Source organism: Dermacentor silvarum, chromosome 1 (assembly GCF_013339745.2).
Source record: "Dermacentor silvarum isolate Dsil-2018 chromosome 1, BIME_Dsil_1.4, whole genome shotgun sequence".
NCBI classification, from domain to species: domain Eukaryota; kingdom Metazoa; phylum Arthropoda; class Arachnida; order Ixodida; family Ixodidae; genus Dermacentor; species Dermacentor silvarum.
This window is the reverse complement of record NC_051154.1, coordinates 318,044,865-318,064,556: the sequence shown is the minus strand read 5'-3', so window position 1 is coordinate 318,064,556 and position 19,692 is coordinate 318,044,865. Positions and strand designations below refer to the sequence as shown.

Sequence of the window (19,692 nt, the reverse complement as noted above, 5' to 3'; positions counted from 1 at the left end):
CACTGGTTGCATATACGATAGAGGGTGTGCAAAATCCAACAAGTTGCTTCACCAGAGATATCATTTGATCAACACAAGATGGCAAACCTTATGCCAGAAAAGAAAACAAGATGTAAGCATACAATCTGGTGCCACCATCTAATGGTGTACTCCCTTTTCCTGCCCTTTACACACGACCCTCGGCTTCAACAGTGCTGCGAGTGTGAGACTGACTATCTTGTGTAGGGCAACACGGTCATGTGGGAAAGCTTGCTTATAGAATTTACCATGCTGCCTATTGTGTACATCGTGACTCAAAGAATACAAATAAGCAAGTCTGCTCGTAGGAAAGAACATTGAGGCACCAATTTCAAAGTGATCCAAAGCATGTAATGAGCCAGGAACCTCCCTTTCTCAATGCTAATTTCTAAAAGTGGTCTCATTATAGTCTACTTAAGAGGTTCAGACTCTGAAACCCAGTACAAGTATTTTTACATAAAGGTAAGAGCACAATTACTGTCTGTGCAAACCGTACATGTTAAACAGTTCATTTATGACATGTGTCCCAATGTGCAGATTCACAGATTTCAACTTGAGCAATAATGTGTAATATGAGCCCTTAATGAGCCATTTAGGCCTAGTTAGCTTCAGTTTTTCACTTCAGTAGCCCCTCTGGTGTGGCACTGTCGGCCATCATCTGGTCTCTACAATTTCGAGACTAAATGCTTAGCTCCATGCTTGTAAAAAATTAAGAGAGCTGCATATTCTTGAGCACCATAAGCATGTACAGTATAGTAGACCACTTATAGTGCAGGACCGGATATAATACGGTCTTTTCTGACTCCCGTTAATTTTCCCCTAGCACTCCATGTATATCCGTATTGCTTATAGTGCAGTTGCTGGAGACGAAATACCGGTTACAGTGCGGCTGCCTGGAAGTTTGGCAGTCAACCAAGATGGCGAACGCTCCCCTCAAGCCACACATATACTCCTGACGTAATGCGTGCATGCGCTTCGAGCTGCACGACGTCACGGTGGCGAACAACCAGCGCCTCTACTCCAACGACACGCTGCAACCGGCATGTCTCGTTCAGTCAGGCGCGTTCCAAGATAGCTGGCACGTGAATAGCTCCGTTCCTATTTTTCGTCCGCCACGTCGAGCTGCGCCGGCCTCGCATCGCAGCATTCCTCACGCGGAGTGGGCAGAATGATGCAATGGAGGGACCGCACAAAGGCGCGTCCTACGCTGCGGCTCTCCCCGCATTAACAAGCATGGTGTAACGCGAGCACAAGCAAACAAGAACACATCTCACTCTATGACCACAAAAACTCACTGTCAAAACGCTACAGTGAGGAAGCGTAGCAGTAGCAGCAAGCGAATTGATCATCGTGCTACGTCTAGCATCAATGCGAACTAAGCCACGAAAGCACAGTGCACGGCGAACTGTGCCCCCATCGCAGTTGGCTTTCAAGATACAGCAGCCCTCACAGGTGCACGCACGGCCGCCCGGAGTAGAACGCGCCTCCCTACCCTACTCTCAAAGCCTTGCACGTGACGGTAGACGGTGCGCTTCCTTCGCGCTTTCCTTCCTTGTGTGCGCAAGATTGAGCCGCGCTCGCTGGCTCACCCTCACACGCTTTCACTTGCACATACAGCATACAGCGCGCAGCGACGATGTTATCACCCTTGAACTTTACACGGAACTTCATGGTGACAGCGATGGCAGAATTGCGCCTGGAGTGTCCATATACAGTCCACTCCTGATAATTTGAAATCGCTTAATTGGAATTTTCAGTTAATTAGAAGTAAAGGAGTGGTCCCGTCAGTTTTATATGCAGCTCTATGGGAAAAATTGCTCCATAATGCAAATTTAGAATCTCATAATATTGGTTAATTAGCAGTTATTTTCAATCGAGAACCTCGAGGCTACTGTAATTTTTTCATAAAATGTGCAATTTTTCACGTGCCAAAACAGCTACCTGACCGCGCTGGTGTCATCGCCATCGCAGCTGCCTGCAGCGCACTGTTATCGCCATCACCGCTGTCCACAGTGCCACATCTCTTGAAATGGCAAGGTTGTTTAGTCAACGCCGTCGTTTCGTAGGCTTCGTCCAGTCTCTTGTTTTTCGCCGAGTGCAACAGCCGCGCGTTGGGTTAATTCCGCGCGTTTCTCCACGCTTCTGATTTTTGAGTGTCGTAGTGGCGACGATTGATAATGACAACTCGCGGTTCCTACCGAACACTTGACCTGGCAATAAAAGTCGAAGTCTTGAAAGAAGTTGACAAAGGAGGCACCGCCAAGCAAGACATCGCACGCAAGTACGGCATGAAGCCTAACACGCTCTCAAACTTCATCAAAAAATAAGCATTCAATATTGGATGCTTTTGAAAATGACAAGTTCAAAATGTCACGGAAGTGAATGCGCACCGGGGCCTACCCAGAGTTGGAAAACGCATTGCTGATTTGGATCAAAGAAGCTCGAAATAACAAACTTCCCCTCAGTGGTGAGGTCGTCACGGCGAAAGCTTTATCGCTTGCAGCAATGTTGCATATTAACAATTTCGCTTCATCGGATAGGTGGCTGACGCCCTTCAAACATCGGCATGACCTGATTTTCAAGAGCGTGTGTGGAGAAAAGGGGTCTGTCAACTCGGAAACTTGCACGACATGGAAAGCTGGAAAGCTTCGCGAGTACCTCAGCGAGTATCACCCGGTTGACATCTTTAACGCAGATGAGACTGCGCTTTTTACCGGCTGCTACCAGACAAGACCCTGACATTCAATGACGACGACTGTGCTGGAGGCAAACAGAGTAAAGAAAGGGTGTCGGTTCTGATCGCGGCAAACATGACTAGCACCGAACGATCTCACCTGCTTGTGATCAGGATGGCCGCAAAGCCTAAGTGTTTTAAAGGCGTAAAGACGCTTCCTGTGGACTACGGCTCAAACAGGAAGGCGTGGATGGCGTGCAACATTTTCCGAGAGTGGATCACCAAACTTGATCGCAAGTTCGCGTCGTCGAACCGCAAGGTGTTTCTTGTGGACCAATGCAGTGCCCACATGAATATGCCAACCTTGAATGCTATCCGTTTTCCATACTTGCCTGCAAACACGACGTCGGTGTTGCAGCCGATGGACCAAGGCATAATAAAAAATGTAAAGGTCCTGTACAGGCAGCACCTCATTGAGTGCATGATTTTATGCATGGACAACTCCTCGAAATACGAAGTAAGTGTACTTAGTGCCATCCACATGCTAGCGCAAGCTTGGGGCCGTGTGAAAGATGAGACTAACGCCAACTGCTTCCGCGCTTGTGGTTTCGTGGAAACTTCAGGGGATGCTTCTTGTCCGCCGGGGGAAGTGCAAGCAAGTGAGCTCGACGACAGTAGCTTTGGCGCTGCTCTCGCTGACATTCGTCTCGAAGAGTACGTCGCCGTGGACAGCACTGTGGAAACATGTGGTCCACTGACGAACAGCGAAATTGTGCAGATTATTCGGCCCCATGAATGCATTCATGAAAGCGACGCCGACGCTGACGATGACATCAAAAACGAGCTACAACCAAGGGCTGCCGAAGTAGCGGCCGGTCTTGCTCTCGCGCAGCGATTTTTTGTTGGAGAAAGCAACGCAGAAGAATCACTTGGACACGTCTACTGCTTGCAAAACATGCTTGCCGCAGCTAAATTCGACAAGCAGACAAAGATGACAGACTATTTTTCATAAAAGACTTTCATCCTTGAAATTAATAAAGCTGCCATTTTTTGTACTTTTCTTTTAATTGGAAGTTCGTTTAATTGGAACTTTTTTCCGGTTCCCCTGAACTTCATATTAACGGGGGTCGACTGTAATTGCTATCACAATAATATTGTTGTTTTGGTTATATTGCAGTACTGCTTATAGTGCGGATATTCGCGACTCTGGCGACTTATGTTAAGTTAATTAAATTATAGGGTTTTATGTGCCAAAACCACGATCTGATTACGAGGCACGTCGTAGTGGGGGACTCCGGAAATTTGGACAACCTGGAGTTCTTTAACGTGCGCCTAAATCTAAGCACACAGGTGTTTTCGCATTTCGCCCCCATCGAAAAGTGCATCCTCGTGCTCAGCAGCCCAACACCATAGCCACTGAGCAACCACGGCGGGTTGGCGACTTATGTTATAAGTGGTCTACACTGTATTCGGTGCATTGAGATGGTCAAGGCACTGAATCATGCTACATAGTATAGTTGCAGGCGATATCAAGATGTTAGCTTCCTTTAAAAAATTATTCAAGCAAACTTTGTACTGTCATGAACACATGAAACACAAAGCGAAAGGTGTACTATAACATAGAACACCTTTTAGGAGTAACTCGAGACTGGAATTTTGCATTGCTATGTTTCACCAAGAATGATGCAGGCTCCGAACTAGGCGTACAAGTGCAGATCATGTACATCACATGAAGTGGCAAAAGTGGAAATGGAAAAAACTCTAGTTAGCCCTATCTTGTTTGCATCTCACCTGGGCACAACAGTAAATGGCCATTGAAGAAAGAAAAAAAAAACAAGTTGAGCTGTATATTAGTAAATTATCCTTCTACAATAGCAAAAAAGCCACTCTTAAATCAGGAGAAGGCTGAATAAACCAGAAAAGACAAAAACCTAAGACGGTTGGCCGTGCCGCCTTGAAGTGCTCACACCAGCTTGCTGTGACGTCATATGATTTATCGGCAAAGATGGACCACATTGCATTCTAAAGGAGCCAAACACTGAACTTAGTGAGCTTCAAAAGCTTTTACTAAGATAACAGACCAAATTTGAAAAAAAAAATATTTGAAATCTGCGGTGTCACACTGACATACTGGTGCCGGGGTTTCAGCGTGAAATTAAAAACAAATTGAACTTTAGCCTTTATTTTTCCTTTTAGTACTCAATCTCCCATCATGAAATAGTTAAAGTGATTCAGTGTTTTTCATTAGTGTCCTTAGAGGTGCCATTAGGTTCCATGCTCACACATTTGCGCATGACTTGGACCTTTTTGCCTGCAGCAGATGCACAAGATCACCTGTACGGCCCATAGCAGCTTCGTCCTATACTTCCCCTTTTCTGGGGTTGAACTTTTTATGGATATCTTGTCTCCATGTCCTAGAACGGCCAGGAATAAAATCCGTGACTTTGTGCTCCGCAGCAAAACGCCACAGTCAGTCAGCTACTGCAGCGGATATGCAGGACTGCCAATTTGCTGAATAAAATGATGATGATGATGATCGTTAGAGTTTATTGGCGCAAGGGCCAGATGTGGCCAAAGAGCGCCAAGGCGATGATAATGGCTTGTCAGTGGTATGAATAGTGAATAATAAGGTGTGAATAAAACAGATGTGGCATGGCTGTAAAGGGGCCTAAAATAGTCACTGTAAAGTGTGTAAAATCTATAGGTAATAAGAATATGGCAATAAGTAATGAAGTGTGCTATCGACACGAGAGATGCATTGTGAAAGAATGATAGTATACTAAAATATGTCAGAGGCGAAAGTTCTCAAAAAGCACTTCTGCCTTAACAGAGCCCTTGAAGTGCAAGGGCCTGGAGGCATGTGCTATAGATGCTGAACTACTATCACAGCAGCATCCTCTAGAGAGAGGATGCGCTACGAAACGATTGGACTATTAACATGCAGGACCACATCGTTCAGGAAGCCTAGGACAGCTTTAGTGCTAAAAAGCGGCTCTTCACCAAGAAACATAGCAGGATGGAGAGGAACACAATGGTGGTATGCTAGGGGAAAATGTTTCTCTCTCTTTCGGCTTCCCGACACTCCAGCAGGACGTGGAGGACGGTCAGCCTCTCTCCACATCTACCACAGGTTGGTGGTTCATCACCAGTCAGCAAAAAACTGTGGGTGCCGTACGTGTGTCCTATTCTGAGACGACAGAATAGGACGTCAGTTCGCCGTGTTTTCGTTACGGGGGGCCAGAAACCTAACTGTGGTTTAATCAGGTGAAGCTTATTATCTGTTTCAGCGTCCCACACGCGTTGCCAGTGGCTTCGCAGTTTCTTTCGCAGGAAAGGCTTCAAATCTGTTGCGGGCACAGCAGCTGTAGGGAGATGTAACGCCTGAGATGTAACTGATGTGGCCATTTGGTCTGCTCGAACATTACCCTCAATGCCTCTGTGGCCCGGCACCCAGCATATAATCACATGCTGGTTAGAGATATAAGCTTTACACAGAATGGAATAGAGCTCATTAAGTACAGGGTTTTTCTGTTTACAGAGTGACTTCAATGCTTTCACGACACTTTGGGAGTCTGTAAATATGATAGCCTTTTGAAGTTTTGATCTCATTATATACTTTACAGCCGATAATAGTGCATAGGCCTCAGCCGTAAAGATACTTGTCTCCGGGTGCAGTACACCGGATTCCGAAAAGGATGGACCGATGGCTGCATAAGATACCCCGGCATGTGACTTGGAAGCGTCTGTGTAAAACTCCGTACACGAGTACTTGTATTGAAGCTCTAAGAAATGCATTTTAATGTGTGCCTCTGGCGCGTGTTTGTTGACCTCTACAAACGATGTATCACAATCTATGAGTTGCCACTGCCACGGCGGTAACAGTTTCACTGGAGCCATAGGACGATGATCAAGCAGCGGAACACCCATTTCCTCACTGAGGTTCCTCACACGCAAGGAGAATGGCTTTCTCGCTGCAGGTCGATTATGGAAGAGTGTGGCAGCGGTAACGTCATTTATGGTTGAATAAGAAGGATGTTCATTGTTTGCTTGTACTTTCAGAAAGTATGTGAAACTGCTATATGAACGCTGCAGATGGAGTGACCACTGGTTAGACTCTACATAGAGGCTTTGGATCGGACTTGTTCGGAAAGCACCGGTCGCGAGGCGGATACCCAGATTGTGAACGGGGTCTAGTATTTTTAATGCACTTGGCGTTGCAGAATTATAAATTATAGACCCGTAATCAAGCCGTGAGAGGACAAGACTCTTATTCAAGTAAAGCAAACACTTTCGATCACTGCCCCATGTTGTGCGCGACAGAAGTTTCAGAACGTTCATTGTCTTCAGGCATTTTGCCCTCAGATACTTAATATGAGGAATAAATGTAAGCTTGGAATCTAAAATGATTCCTAGAAACTTATGCTCGCTGCTCACAGAGAGCGCATCTCCTTTGATTTGTATACTTGGGACAGGCGTTACGCCTCTCTTGTTTGTAAAGAGCATGCAAGTGCTCTTCTGAGCGTTAACTTTAAAACCATTCTCCTCCGCCCATTTGGACAATCTGTTCATTCCCAGCTGTACCTGTCGTTCGCAGATGGCAATATTACATGACTTAAAGGCTATCTGCACATCGTCGACATAAACCGAATAAAACATTGTGCGTGGAATGACTGTGTGCAGGGAATTCATTTTTACAATAAATAGTGTGCAGCTAAGCACACCACCCTGCGGCACACCAGTTTCTTGTGTGAATGACCTAGACAAAGCTCTGCCCACCCTTACGCGAAATGTGCGATTAGTGAGATAACTTTCGATTGTGTTAAGCATATTGCCACGAACACCCATCGCCGAAAGATCTCGGAGAATTCCGAAGCGCCATGTGGTGTCGTAAGCTTTCTCTAGGTCTAGAAATACAGACAGACAGAACTGCTTATGTATGAAAGCATCTCTAATATATGCCTCAATGCGGACAAGGTGGTCTGTTGTAGACATACCTTCTCGAAAACCACACTGGTAGGTGTCCAGAATTTTGTTATTTTCTAGGAAGCATATTAGGCGCCGGTTTATCATTTTTTCGTACAGCTTGCACAGGCAGCTTGTTAGAGCTATTGGCCTGTAGCTGCTGGCCAAGGACGGGTCTTTGCCTTGTTTAAGTATGGGGATGACTATGGCTTCTTTCCATGAAGACGGAATACAGCCAGCCGCCCACATGGCATTATAAAGAGACAAGAGTGTTTTCAGTGTTTCAGGGTGTAAGTACCTAATCATTTCGTACATGATACGATCCCCACCTGGCGCTGAGTTGTTGCAACAAGCGAGAGATGTTTTAAGCTCAGCTAAAGTAAATGGGGAATTGTAGGCCTCACTCGATGAGCCTTTGCGATTTAGGGGTCGCCGCTCTTCGCGTTCTTTGATTCTCAGGAATGTTTCGGTATAGTGCCATGCACTTGACACATACTCAAAATGTTCGCCTAGACAATCCGCCTGATCTTCCAGGCTATCACCTTGTGTACTTACTAAGGGTAGGGGATGCGACTCCCGACCTGTTAGTTTATTTACCCGATTCCAGACTTTTCTTTCATCGGTGTACGAATTTATACTGGCGATGTACCTATCCCAACTTTCCCTCTTTGCACGTCGACGTGTTCTCCTACCTTGTGATTTGATCTGTTTGAAATTAATGAGGTTTTCAGCAGTTGGAGAATTGCGAAGCAATCTCCAAGCTTTGTTTTGATTTTTGCGCGCTTTCCGACATTCGTCGTTCCACCATGGGATGCGACGCTTATTAGCTAATCCACTAGTTTGCTTAATACATTTAGCTGCAGCGCTAATAATGAAATCTGTTAGGTATGCAACAGCGTCTTCTATATTAAAAACAGCAATTTCATCTCCGCCTAAATACGTAAGCTCTCGGAACATTTCCCAGTTGGCCGAGTCCATGTTCCATCGAGGAAAATGTGGCAAGCATGTATCTTGTTTTGTTAAGTTTAGCATAACTGGGAAATGGTCGCTCCCAAAGGGGTTCCTGAGAACAGACCACTCCAGATATGGAATTAGAGTACTCGATACTATACTTAAATCAATGGCTGAGTATGTGTTATGTGTAACGCTGTAATAAGTTGGCTCTTTCTTGTTAAGTATAGATGCACCTGAAGAAAACAGAAAATTTTCTATAAGGCGTCCTCGCGCATCTAAACGAGAGTCGCCCCATAAGGGGCTATGAGCGTTCACATCACCGACAACTATGTATGGCGGAGGAAGTTCATCAATGAAGCTTTGAAACTGTGTCTTGGAAAGTTGATAACAAGGAGGGACGTAAATAGAACTAATTGTGACTAGCTTACCGAACAGTATTGCTCGGACAGCAACTGCCTCAAGGGAAGTTCGGAGGTTCAATTGCCGACAGGCAACACCTTTATCTGCTATTATAGCGACACCACCCGACGAGGCGGTAGCGTCGTCGCGGTCCTTCCGAAAAATGGCATAGTGCCTTAAAAAGTCTGTGTTGTCTGCTTTGAGATGCGTCTCCTGGACACACAGCACCCTCGGACTATATTTAAGAAGGAGCTCTTTGACATCATCAAGGTTACAAAGGAGACCCCTAACGTTCCATTGTAATATTTGCGTGTTCATAATGAAATAGGAGTTTGTGCTGTGTGTTCAGGGAATGCAAATCAGTTCACAGAGCCTTTGGCGGGCCCTGTGATGCGGGATTTTTCTTTTCTGGAGCGATCGCGAGAATCTCGCCGCTCACTAGGCGCTGATGGCGCCATCTGGCTGGTTGTGTCCATCGCCTCTTGCAGGGCGCTGGACACGCGCTCTTGCAAGCGCTGTGTTGGACGTGGAGGCCTCGTCTCAAGAGACGAAACCCTTGAGGCCACCAGCCCGGAGGTCGATGGCCCCTTTTTCTGGGATGGCGGCGCAGCGCTAGCTGCAGCCGCCGAGGGGGCGGATGGCGTCACCGCCGGCTCACTGTGTGCGGGCCGGGCAGCCGCCTGAGGCCGTTGTGGCGCTGCCCCCTGACGCGCCACTTCGGCAAAGCTATTCTTCGGCAGGTAGGAAACCCGCCTTCGTGCTTCTCTGAATGATATGTTCTCTTTGACTTTGATCGTTACGATCTCCTTCTCCTTCTTCCAAGATGGACAGGACCGCGAGTACGCGGCGTGCTCCCCATCACAGTTTACACAGTGTGGCGTGTTCTCACAAGATTCAGACGGATGTTCATCAGCACATTTGGCACAGGTTATTCGGCCTCGGCAGTTCTGAGAACTGTGGCCAAACCTCTGGCATTTGAAGCAGCGGAGGGGATTCGGGATATAGGGCCTGACTCGGATCTTTACATAGCCTGTCTCGATAATCTCGGGAAGCACACTTGAGCCGAATGTTAGGATTAGATGCTTTGTTTGAATCTCTTTACCATCACGTCTCATCTTAATTCTTTTCACATTGATGACATTCTGGTCACTCCATCCCTCCAAAAGTTCAGTCTCAGTAAGCTCCATTAGATCATCATCGGAGATGACACCACGAATGGTGTTCATAGAACGGTGGGGGGTGACACTCACAGGAATGGCCCCGAAAGACACAAGTTTAGGTAGCTTTTCATATTGCATTTTATCGCGGAGTTCAAGAAGTAGATCCCCGCTTGCCAACTTGGAGACTTTGTAACCTGGGCCAAAAGTTTCAATCAGTGATTTCGCAACCAGGAAAGGTGAGATGATTCTTGCTGACTTTTCAGTTTTCTCTGAGTGTATCACGTGAAATCGTGGAAAGTTATCTACTTGGTGGCCAAAAAACTTGAAAACTTCTTCGGTGCGCCCTCGTTTATGAGGGCGATCAAGGAGTGGGGGAAATGACGAAAAAGCCATAAAGGTAACACTGATTTCGGCAGCTATGCCAGCCACCCACCACCGAGCCCAACAAGGGGACGCTACGAGACCCGAAGGAGACGCAGACGCCAGCTGTACATAGCCACTATAACCTAATATAATAGACCCAAGGTTGGATAAATTACACCAGGTTAACCCTTGCTGCCTGGAAAATTGGAAGTAAAAGGAAGTGAAAAGAAGACAGGAGAGATGCAAAGAGAGACAGAAAGGCGAAGGTTCGAGAGAGAGAGAGACAGGAAAAGGCAACTACCGATTTCCCCCGGGTGGGTCAGTCCGGGGGTGCCGTCTACGTGAAGCCGAGGCCAAAGAGGTGTGTTGCCTCCGCCGGGGGGCCATAAAGGTCCAAACTCCCGGCTTCGGCTCAACCTCCAGGATCCCCTTTTCCCCGGACACGGCTAAGCCGCGCACGGTTAGACGCGGGAGGGTCCAACCCCCCATGTGCTCGGGTCCGTGGTGTCGCTGCTGAATAAAATAACTTCTGTGATAGCCTGCTTCAATTCGCAAAATACCGTCCGATTACTGGCTGCATACACTTCTTTCCTTGTTTTCCACATTCACAATGTGTTTGCCGCACACAACGAGGCTCGAGTGTAGTACCCACAAAGAAGCCTAATGGTAATAATTTGCCTTATTCTCTATTTGGCTGTGCATACATTTCCCCACTAATTCCATGCCATGTTGTCCAAGCTACATCGGCCTCTACCGCATTTATTTCTGTGCATACCTTTCTCCTTTCCACAAAATGGGTAGCACTAAAGTATCTCTAAAATTTCCCTGTTTGTGAGAAAGAATAGGACCAAAGATCCTACCGAACTGGACATTCCCGATATTGGGCAGTAGTTTCATAGTGCCTTCCAAATAGTATGCATTACTCTCAGAGCAACTACCGACAGACTTGAAGCAGCATTCCCTGGAGATTTGTTTAGCAAAAGGAAAGTACTCACCGATGAGGCATACCTATGACAATACTTTCAATGCCGAGCTCACTCGATCGGTCAATGATGGTTTTCATGGCAGGGATGAGCATCTCACAACCTTCCAATCCGAACCGCTTCTCTGAAACCCACTTTTTGGCCAGGAACTCCTCAAATCTGCGATAAAAACCCCACAGAAATGAGGGCTGCTCTTTAATGCCCTTTCGTAAGTGGCATCGCATTCTTGCTTAGGTTCAGCGAGCAAACGCGAAAAAAAGATTTATACTCTGGGGTTATACGTGCCAAAACCACGGTATAATTACGAGGCACCCCGCAGTGGGGGACTCCAGATTCATTGTGACCACCTGGGGTTCTGAACGTGCACAAAAATTTGAGCACATAAGCATTTTCCATTTCACCCGCACAAAAATGCGGCTGCCACGGCCACGATCAAACCAGCGGCCTTGAGTTCAGCAGCGTAACGCCACAGCCACTGAGTTACCGCAGCGGATTGAACAAATGTTAGCAACAAATGAGCACTGCTTGTGATGCCTTATACATTTCTTACAAAATGTTACAAAATGTTAGCAATCGCAAACCATGGCATTATCCAGTTTAGCCTGTGTGAGTCAAGTGTTTGCTTTTGTTTCCCAGAAAACATATAACAAAGCATGAACTACCAAACAGGGTTCCATGAGCAGCATTCCTGGTTTCCTACAAACACCTTGTTTGATGTCTTCGTCCCCTTCCTTTTCATTTTAATGTGTTTAAAAAAATTTATTGAGCAAACTTTGCATTACAGCTTCAGTTTATTTAGGCTTTCTCAAATTATTGCATGCTTACTTCAACGAAATTTACGAGAAAGACTGACAGGGAGCTGCCACACAAAACAAATGGTTATGTTGTACTGGGGGCAAGGACATACGATGGTGCCACCATGCGGAGTCATCCGTGTGATGTGCAGTTGGATTGCTCCGCCAGCCCTCTCCTGCACAGCCCGCAGCCTTGCTCGCGTCGTCTTTTGTTTTCTTATTATCGTATTTCCCTTCGATGAAATCAGTGAAATACTGCTATGGCTTCGTCACGGACTGTACGATATGTTAAATAACTGTTCCGAAAAAATTACCTACCGTACAAAGCCTTAGACACTGCCCCCGATTGCCGGCGTCGTCTGCTATGGCCACCGGCATGGAAACCACGGAGGCCGAGTCCGCTGCTTTAGTAAAATCTAAGAAACCGTTGCGGCGAATTCAAACTAAGCATTAAATGGTCTTTAGCGTGTGCTTGCGGTAAAGAAACATTTTTGCTGTAAGAAAGATGTGCGACATGTCCGTCGTGCAATTTCATTCATTGTAGGTTTGCATCTACAAACAGGCCACGGTTTACACAACAAATAAATAGCATTCGCAAATTTATATTTCTGTTCAGCACCCATACCAACATGGAGCACGACACAAGTGGTTTCTCTGTTTTATGGGAAGCAACGCAACATGCTTTGAGGTGCTTGCAGCCATGACCCTTCTCACATGATTTGAGGCATACAAACGAGAGCCACATGCACGTGCGTGCATCATTCAGAGAGTTTAGCTTTGTTATTTGTCAGACAGGAGTTCCCTCTGTGACGACGTAGCTAGACAACATTTTACATTTTCGCCAGTGTGACGACGAGCACATGTTTGTCTGCAGCACGATTTTCATATTTATCTGTTGCTTCTTATTGCGCGAATCTTGTACGGTTGTCACACGGTGCGTTTTCGATCATGATAGAGCCAGATCGGGATCGAATTTTTCGACGATTGACTCCCTTCCGCAGCTTGCACAAAGGGGCCAATCGCGATCGAGAAATTTGGTCCCGATCGGGCTCGCTCGTGATCGAAAATGCACCGTGTGACACCACGGCTCCAGGCACAACGCAGCACTTTTTCCACCCTGCCGCTACCCTACTGCCGCGAAAGAAACAAATGTTATACAAGCGGTTTTTGGTCAACGAACCGTGCCTAGTGATTGAAACGTGATACCAGGAGCGAACCTACTACTAGGATATCCGTACACGAAGACTTCTTTGCGGAAGTGCTTGCTGCAAACACATGCATATGAGCTTGGTTCCTTACCCATTCGAAGCTTTATCCGCCACGTGTCGCGCGATTTCTTATCTTTGGGGTAAAAATGAAAGCTCACGCCCTGTTCCTTCGCGTACATAGTGCACTGCGGCACGACGTAGTAAAGTACCATGCCGCCGATAACTGAGTGCACTTTCCAAGCTTCTGTAGTCTCTAGGTGTCCGTGCACATGAAGCGAGAGCAAAGCAACCCTGTTCCAAGGGAAAAACACTAGGAAATCATGGTTAAAAAATGCATTCCAACGGTCCGCTTCACTTCATCAGCGCAAGGTGGGATCACGTGATCCAACTTTGCCCGTGAAAATGATTGCTGCGCCCGCATCTCCAGTAGTGGGCCTCGTGCCCAATAGACAAACTTCAATATAACGAACCTCAGTTTAACGAAAACCCACAACTTAACGAATTGTTTTCATTTCCTGATCTTCGTTTCATTAAAAACCACATAATTTTTTTACGCGATCTAACAAAGTAATCCTATCCAGGGGCATAGCCAGAAATTTTTTTTCGAGGGGGGGGGGGGGGTTCACCGGCCCGACAGGGGGGAAAAGCGTCTTTCCTCTACGTGACGTGATCAAAAATAAACATTGGTAGCTTAAGCAGACTCTATACATGTATATCAAAGACATATGGGACCCCCCCCCCTGGCGTGTGCGTGTGCTTGTGAAGAAATTAAGTAAAAAGTAAAGTAAGCGCACTACAATACAGAAGTACGACAGCTACAGTGGCCGTTTGGAGCACCAGCGCCTCATCGCGCCACTGAATGGACCAGTCTTCGAAAACGCATCATTGAGACGACCAGCCCGACCTGAGAAGACATCGTTAATCGTTAATCTCCGTTAAGCGTAGATGGCGTCGTCCTCGTAGGAGCGAAGTGCGTTTCACAAGTCAAGGACGGCTATACACGTGAAAATGCACGTGTGACCAGGCTATACCTACTCACATAGCAATAATTTGTTCGCTGCGTCTTGGGGCTAGATAACTTAAATACACGCAAAAACGCATAATGCATTTTTTTTTCGAAGCTTTTGTCGCCCTGATCCCTCATACGAGAGGATTTCATTTCCTGCGGCAAGTGCATGGGCCACTGTGTCTTCCGCTGTGTCCGAGCGTGCAGCCGTCATTTGCCTTTACGTCAACAGATTCAGAATTGTACAGAATATTTCGCCGCACAGCATAGATATGGCATGTGTACGCATTTTAAGCAGTGCGTGCAACTCATTTCTGCTTCACTTACACCAGTGCAAACAGGAAGCGGCCTCGTACCTCACAGAATCTCAACTGATTGGTGCACTAGTGATGCAGGAATGAACTCCGGTCTTGTTCAGTGCATAGTGCACATAATCAATTTCTCAGGACGCGTGAACTCCGACAAGAACTGTCAGCGCCTGTCAGTTTACTTATGCTGTATTGCGCACAGCAGTAATCCATGCTTGTCGGCTGTATGTTTCATGCATTCTGTTGCGAGTCGGTGGAATTTCACTGCTGGCATCAACCCCTTCGTGTGTACATTGCTGGTTTGGAATTCCACAACACAACAGCAACTACCAGCCTTCTGTAATTGCTGGTTTGGGATTCAACAACACAACAGTAACTACCAGCCTTCCATAGGGGCGCAATCGCAAACAAGAGACGTTTCACGCGCAGACTAAGGCTACGTTCACACTTTGGAAGCGGCAAGCGGGCAGAAAGGCCAAAGCGGCCGGAAAGGCCAAAGCGGCCGGAAAATATTTTCCGTGCATGTCCAAGTTGTTCACATTTGTTTTGCTACCGCCAACGAGGAATCTGCTTAACTATTGTCTGCCATGGAAGTGGAAGAAGAAATGACTTTTTTACTTCTACCTACCTGTTTTCTAGAAATGGACAATGAATAAATGGAAGACGCGGACACCTCTGAAACGGCGGTGGTGGGTTTGCCTGGCCTAGATAAAGTGTTAGAAGTTGGGACATGCCAAGGCTTCGTTGCCACACCTCCGGAGGCGCGACGTTGAATACTATCGCGAGTATTGCTGACAGTACGTTTTAGTAGCACTCTTGTCGCAGAGCAAGGGGTGGTTCTTGATCACATCGATCAGCATTGCAGCCTACACTTTTGGTGCCATGTTCAATTTTACGACCGGATGTTTACATGCTAGTGTAGCTTCCGGTCGAGCAGAACAACTTTCTGCCGCGATTCCATTTCGCCATGGCAAAAAAATCGGTCCGAGACAGATTTGGCTCGTCACCTGTTTTTCTGCCGATTTTGCCACCTAGGCGGGTGGATTTTCGCAAGATTTTGCCGCTTCCGCCAGCTTCAAGACCAAGTGTGAACGTAGCCTAAGATCCTGCGTGAGCGCGGCCTAAACGGCATCTGAAGGGAAGCGGCGAAAATGTATACCAGAAATTTCGACCACCTGGGGTCTTTAACGTGCACCTAAATCTAAGTAAACGGGCCTTGAGCATTTTTGCCTTCATCTAAAATGCGGCTGCTGCATTTGTTGCTTCAGAATGCGGCCGCCACATTCTCGCCCAAAACCTCACAGAGTGTCAAAGCCTTGACAAACACCGTGACAGTTTTTTCCATATGCAGACATGATTCGCTGTAAATTACCAACCCAAACGGAAGCGCCCAGGAATGAAATTGTGATAGTAGCACCGGTTCCTTGAATTATGTCAGCACAAAGCGACGAGAACAAAGGGTGGGTAAGTGGGCGGGGTTGAAGGCCCCCAACCCCCCCTGGCTACGCCCCTGCTCTCATCACACAGTTTCGATTTAACATTTTCAGCCATTTTAAGCACATCTATCTGTAGCTTCTATGGCTAGTAGATCTCGCAAAAAAAAAAAAACTCGAAAAACGTTGGCCGAGGCAGAAGTCATCATTTGCCCACATCCTTCAGCCTGAAAAGTTTGAGTGATAAAAAGCGCCATTGTGCAAATGGGATAATCGGGTTCACTGGAGCCCGTGCACCAAAGTGCAGTATTCCGAAAACATCGCTATGCCATCTGTCACCTTAGTAATGAACTTGCAGAGGCCGCATGACAAATGAGCGCTATTTCTCTCTAAAGAAAGTATGCTTCTTTCATGATGTGCATTTTGTAATTTTGATTTTATGGTTCTGCCTTGTTTCTTGCCTTGTTTGTCATTTGGTTGTCTGCTCCTCTCCTCCTTTTCTGTTTACCAAAACTTAAAATATTGCTGTGTGCACAATAAAAAAACCACCGCCCAAGCACTCTGCACAGATGGTTAACCAGCGAAGCTTAAATGTGCGGCCCCGGTGTTTAGCAGTGGGGCAATCTCGACGCTGTATTGAAGCATTTCTTAATTATTGTTTACATATTTGTGTTTCCAGTGGAACACAAGCGCCAATGACGGGCGGATGCTGCTAACCACGACGCCGAGCTAACTCGAGATATCGAACGCATGCGACAACAGCGAGCCGATAAGGCGGCGTTGCAGGCAGAACAGCGTCAACGTGGCAATGGCGGGAACGCATTCGCCGGGGCCAACGCCCACTTTCGGCGAGAGTTTCTCGAGCGGCACTTTGGCTTTGGCTGCGACAAAACGTCCACGTTGAAATCGCGAAGTGGAACGCAAGTGCCAATGGCGGGCGGATGCTGCCAACCACGACGCCGAGCTAACTCGAGATATTGAACGCATGTGACAACGGCAAGCCAAGGAGCCGGTGTTGCGGGCAGAGCAAGTATGACACAAAGAACGATGTCACTAACGGCGCTGCCAATGGCACGCACGCTTGGGTGCGATGTAGAGAACAACATAACTGACGGTGCAGCCAATGGAGACGTTTAGCAAAACATAGGAAGAATGGTTTTTCATTTCGTTTAGCCATATACAGCTTTTGCTGTAAAATGAATTGAAAGTCAGCACTTGAGTGATCGCCAGGTGGCGTAGAGGAGTGCAGACGTGCTCGCATCGGCTCTGTCAATTATTGTGCCTAGCAGCGGTCAAAATCATGTCACCACCAAATTTGCAGGATCTGTGTAGGAAGATACCAGGATCACGCTGATACCACATTTTTTTGGACAAGCGGACACGGTTTCCTCTAACAACTATAAGACCACCGCCGCAGCAAGCTGGCCCGCCACGCTAAGTGAAAACGTTTACGAAAAGTGCGAGCAGCCCCTGATGACAGTGGAGCTCGAAGTGGCGGCGAGGACAACAGTTGCGACGCCAGAATGCCTGCACAAGAGCGAGCTAAACACAGGGGAGTGTCTGCAAGGGACCGACGGTGAACGCGCACGGTGACGCTACCCAGAAACGACATAAAAATTATCATGCGGCCCAAGCCAGGGCTCGTTGTGAAAGAACTGAAAACCTACAAAGTTGCGCGAGCGATAGAACGTGCAAGCAGCGACCCGGAGACTTGCAAGAGCGATAAATTTCTGCTTCGCCTCTGCACAGGGTCAAACACAATCATTGCAAGTACCCCCTATGAACAAGAGGTGGAGAAAATCCTGAAGATCAAAATGCTGGAGCTCAACGGCACTAAACATCTGATCAACACCTACATAACCACCCCTGAAGGATACCTTAAAGGAGTGATCCACGGACTGGAACGCGAAACCCCAGAAGATGAGCTCCTAAATCATCTTCGAATGCACACGCAAGGAGTGACAATCGTCCAAGCACGGAGGCTCGGCAAGTCTGAAACCACAGTGATCACGTTCAATGAACCGATAGTGCCACGCTTCGTCTACTATTACGGTGGCGAAATGCCATGTGTGCCTTATCGACCCACCCAACAATACTGCAAACTGTGCAAAAGCCAGGGACATAGAACGGACATTTTCCCAACGCCAACGGCAAAGGCGTGCAGCGATTGTCGGCTAAGGGACCCTCCTGAGGACCCCATGTGTGAACCAGAGTGTGCCCTGTGCAGGGGGGCTCATCCCACCGCGGCATCGGAATGCACCAAGAAACTAAAATGGGTCCCCCAAAGGGGCACGCCACAACTGTCACAACATTGAAACCGACCACAAACCAATGGGATCCTCAAGAGACGCTGGTTCCGCACGGACCGCGAGCACTCTACATCGCCAGACGGGGCCCGTTCCAGGTCCAGCTCCCGAGACCGCTCCAACTCCAGGGACAGTGACCAAGAGAGCAGCCAAACCACAAAACAACAGCAGCAAGAGAGCAAGAAGCATAACAAGGAAGCCAAAAACAAGGTGAGCTGGGCAGCAATCGCCTCCCAACCCCCATGCCAAACAAGAACACAACTCACGTGCCTAGAAAGCGAACTAGATCTAATGCGAGTGCGAATAGGAGACCTAGAAAGAGAAAATAGGCAATTGAAAAAGCAGCAAACGCAGCAACCACAACAAGGACCTAAACCAGCCCAGACAAGACAGAAAGGGTAAAAACTACCGAACTTGGAAGGCGGTACCATAATTACCCTGTCGATATTGAAAGATAGAATAAAAGAAGTTATATCCACAATCATAGAGCAGGTGATGATACCGGTAGATCGAAAACTAGAAGTTCCTGGACAAGAAAATCCAGGCACAACAAATAGAATTCATGAAAGCGTTGCGACAGCATGCCACAGGCATTAACATGAGAGAGAAAGCAGAGAAACTTTACAGCAGGCCAGGCCCTTCGGCCATGACCCAGGCGACAAACAATGCCTAAACATCAAAAGCACGCTTCAGAAGAGTGCGAAATATAGCAGGGTAACTGCCGCGGGTTCCGGCGTAAAATTGGACAACTGTCACAGCTGGTGATGACACAACAAAGGTTGCCAGCTGTCATAGCCATTACAAGAAGCTGGAACAAACCCAAAATTACAGGGATACGAAACCTTCTGTACCGAAGATGAAAACTGGAAGGTCGCAACATTGGTGGACAAGAAAGTTACAGCAATATGTCACAAACCCATATAAGGAACGGACATTCCACATATAATAACAGAAATCACATATAAAGGCACCAGGAGAAAGAGTGCCTTCATAATTATTATCTACAGCTCCCAGTCATAAAAGAGCAACGTTCGACAAATTATTTCAAGAGACAGCAAATATGGGCAAGGGGAGCCCTCTAGTGATAGTTGGGGATTTCAACGCCACGCACTCAAGCTGGGGGT

General features: G+C 47.2%; 2 protein-coding genes across 5 annotated transcripts in view; one reads left to right on the top strand and one right to left on the bottom strand.

The window, feature by feature from the left end:
• LOC119442658 (2-oxoglutarate dehydrogenase-like, mitochondrial) overlaps positions 1–11,672 on the bottom strand; it is a 77,540-nt gene extending 65,868 nt beyond the window's left edge. The window contains exon 1 of the mRNA XM_037707622.2: positions 11,526–11,672. Within this exon, the coding sequence (XP_037563550.2) occupies positions 11,526–11,608 (83 nt within the window). The 5' untranslated portion in view covers positions 11,609–11,672. The remainder of the gene's footprint in view (positions 1–11,525) is intronic.
• LOC119437313 (2-oxoglutarate dehydrogenase complex component E1) overlaps positions 1–19,692 on the top strand; it is a 565,962-nt gene that overhangs the window by 257,649 nt on the left and 288,621 nt on the right. The gene's annotated exons all lie outside the window — the stretch shown is intronic.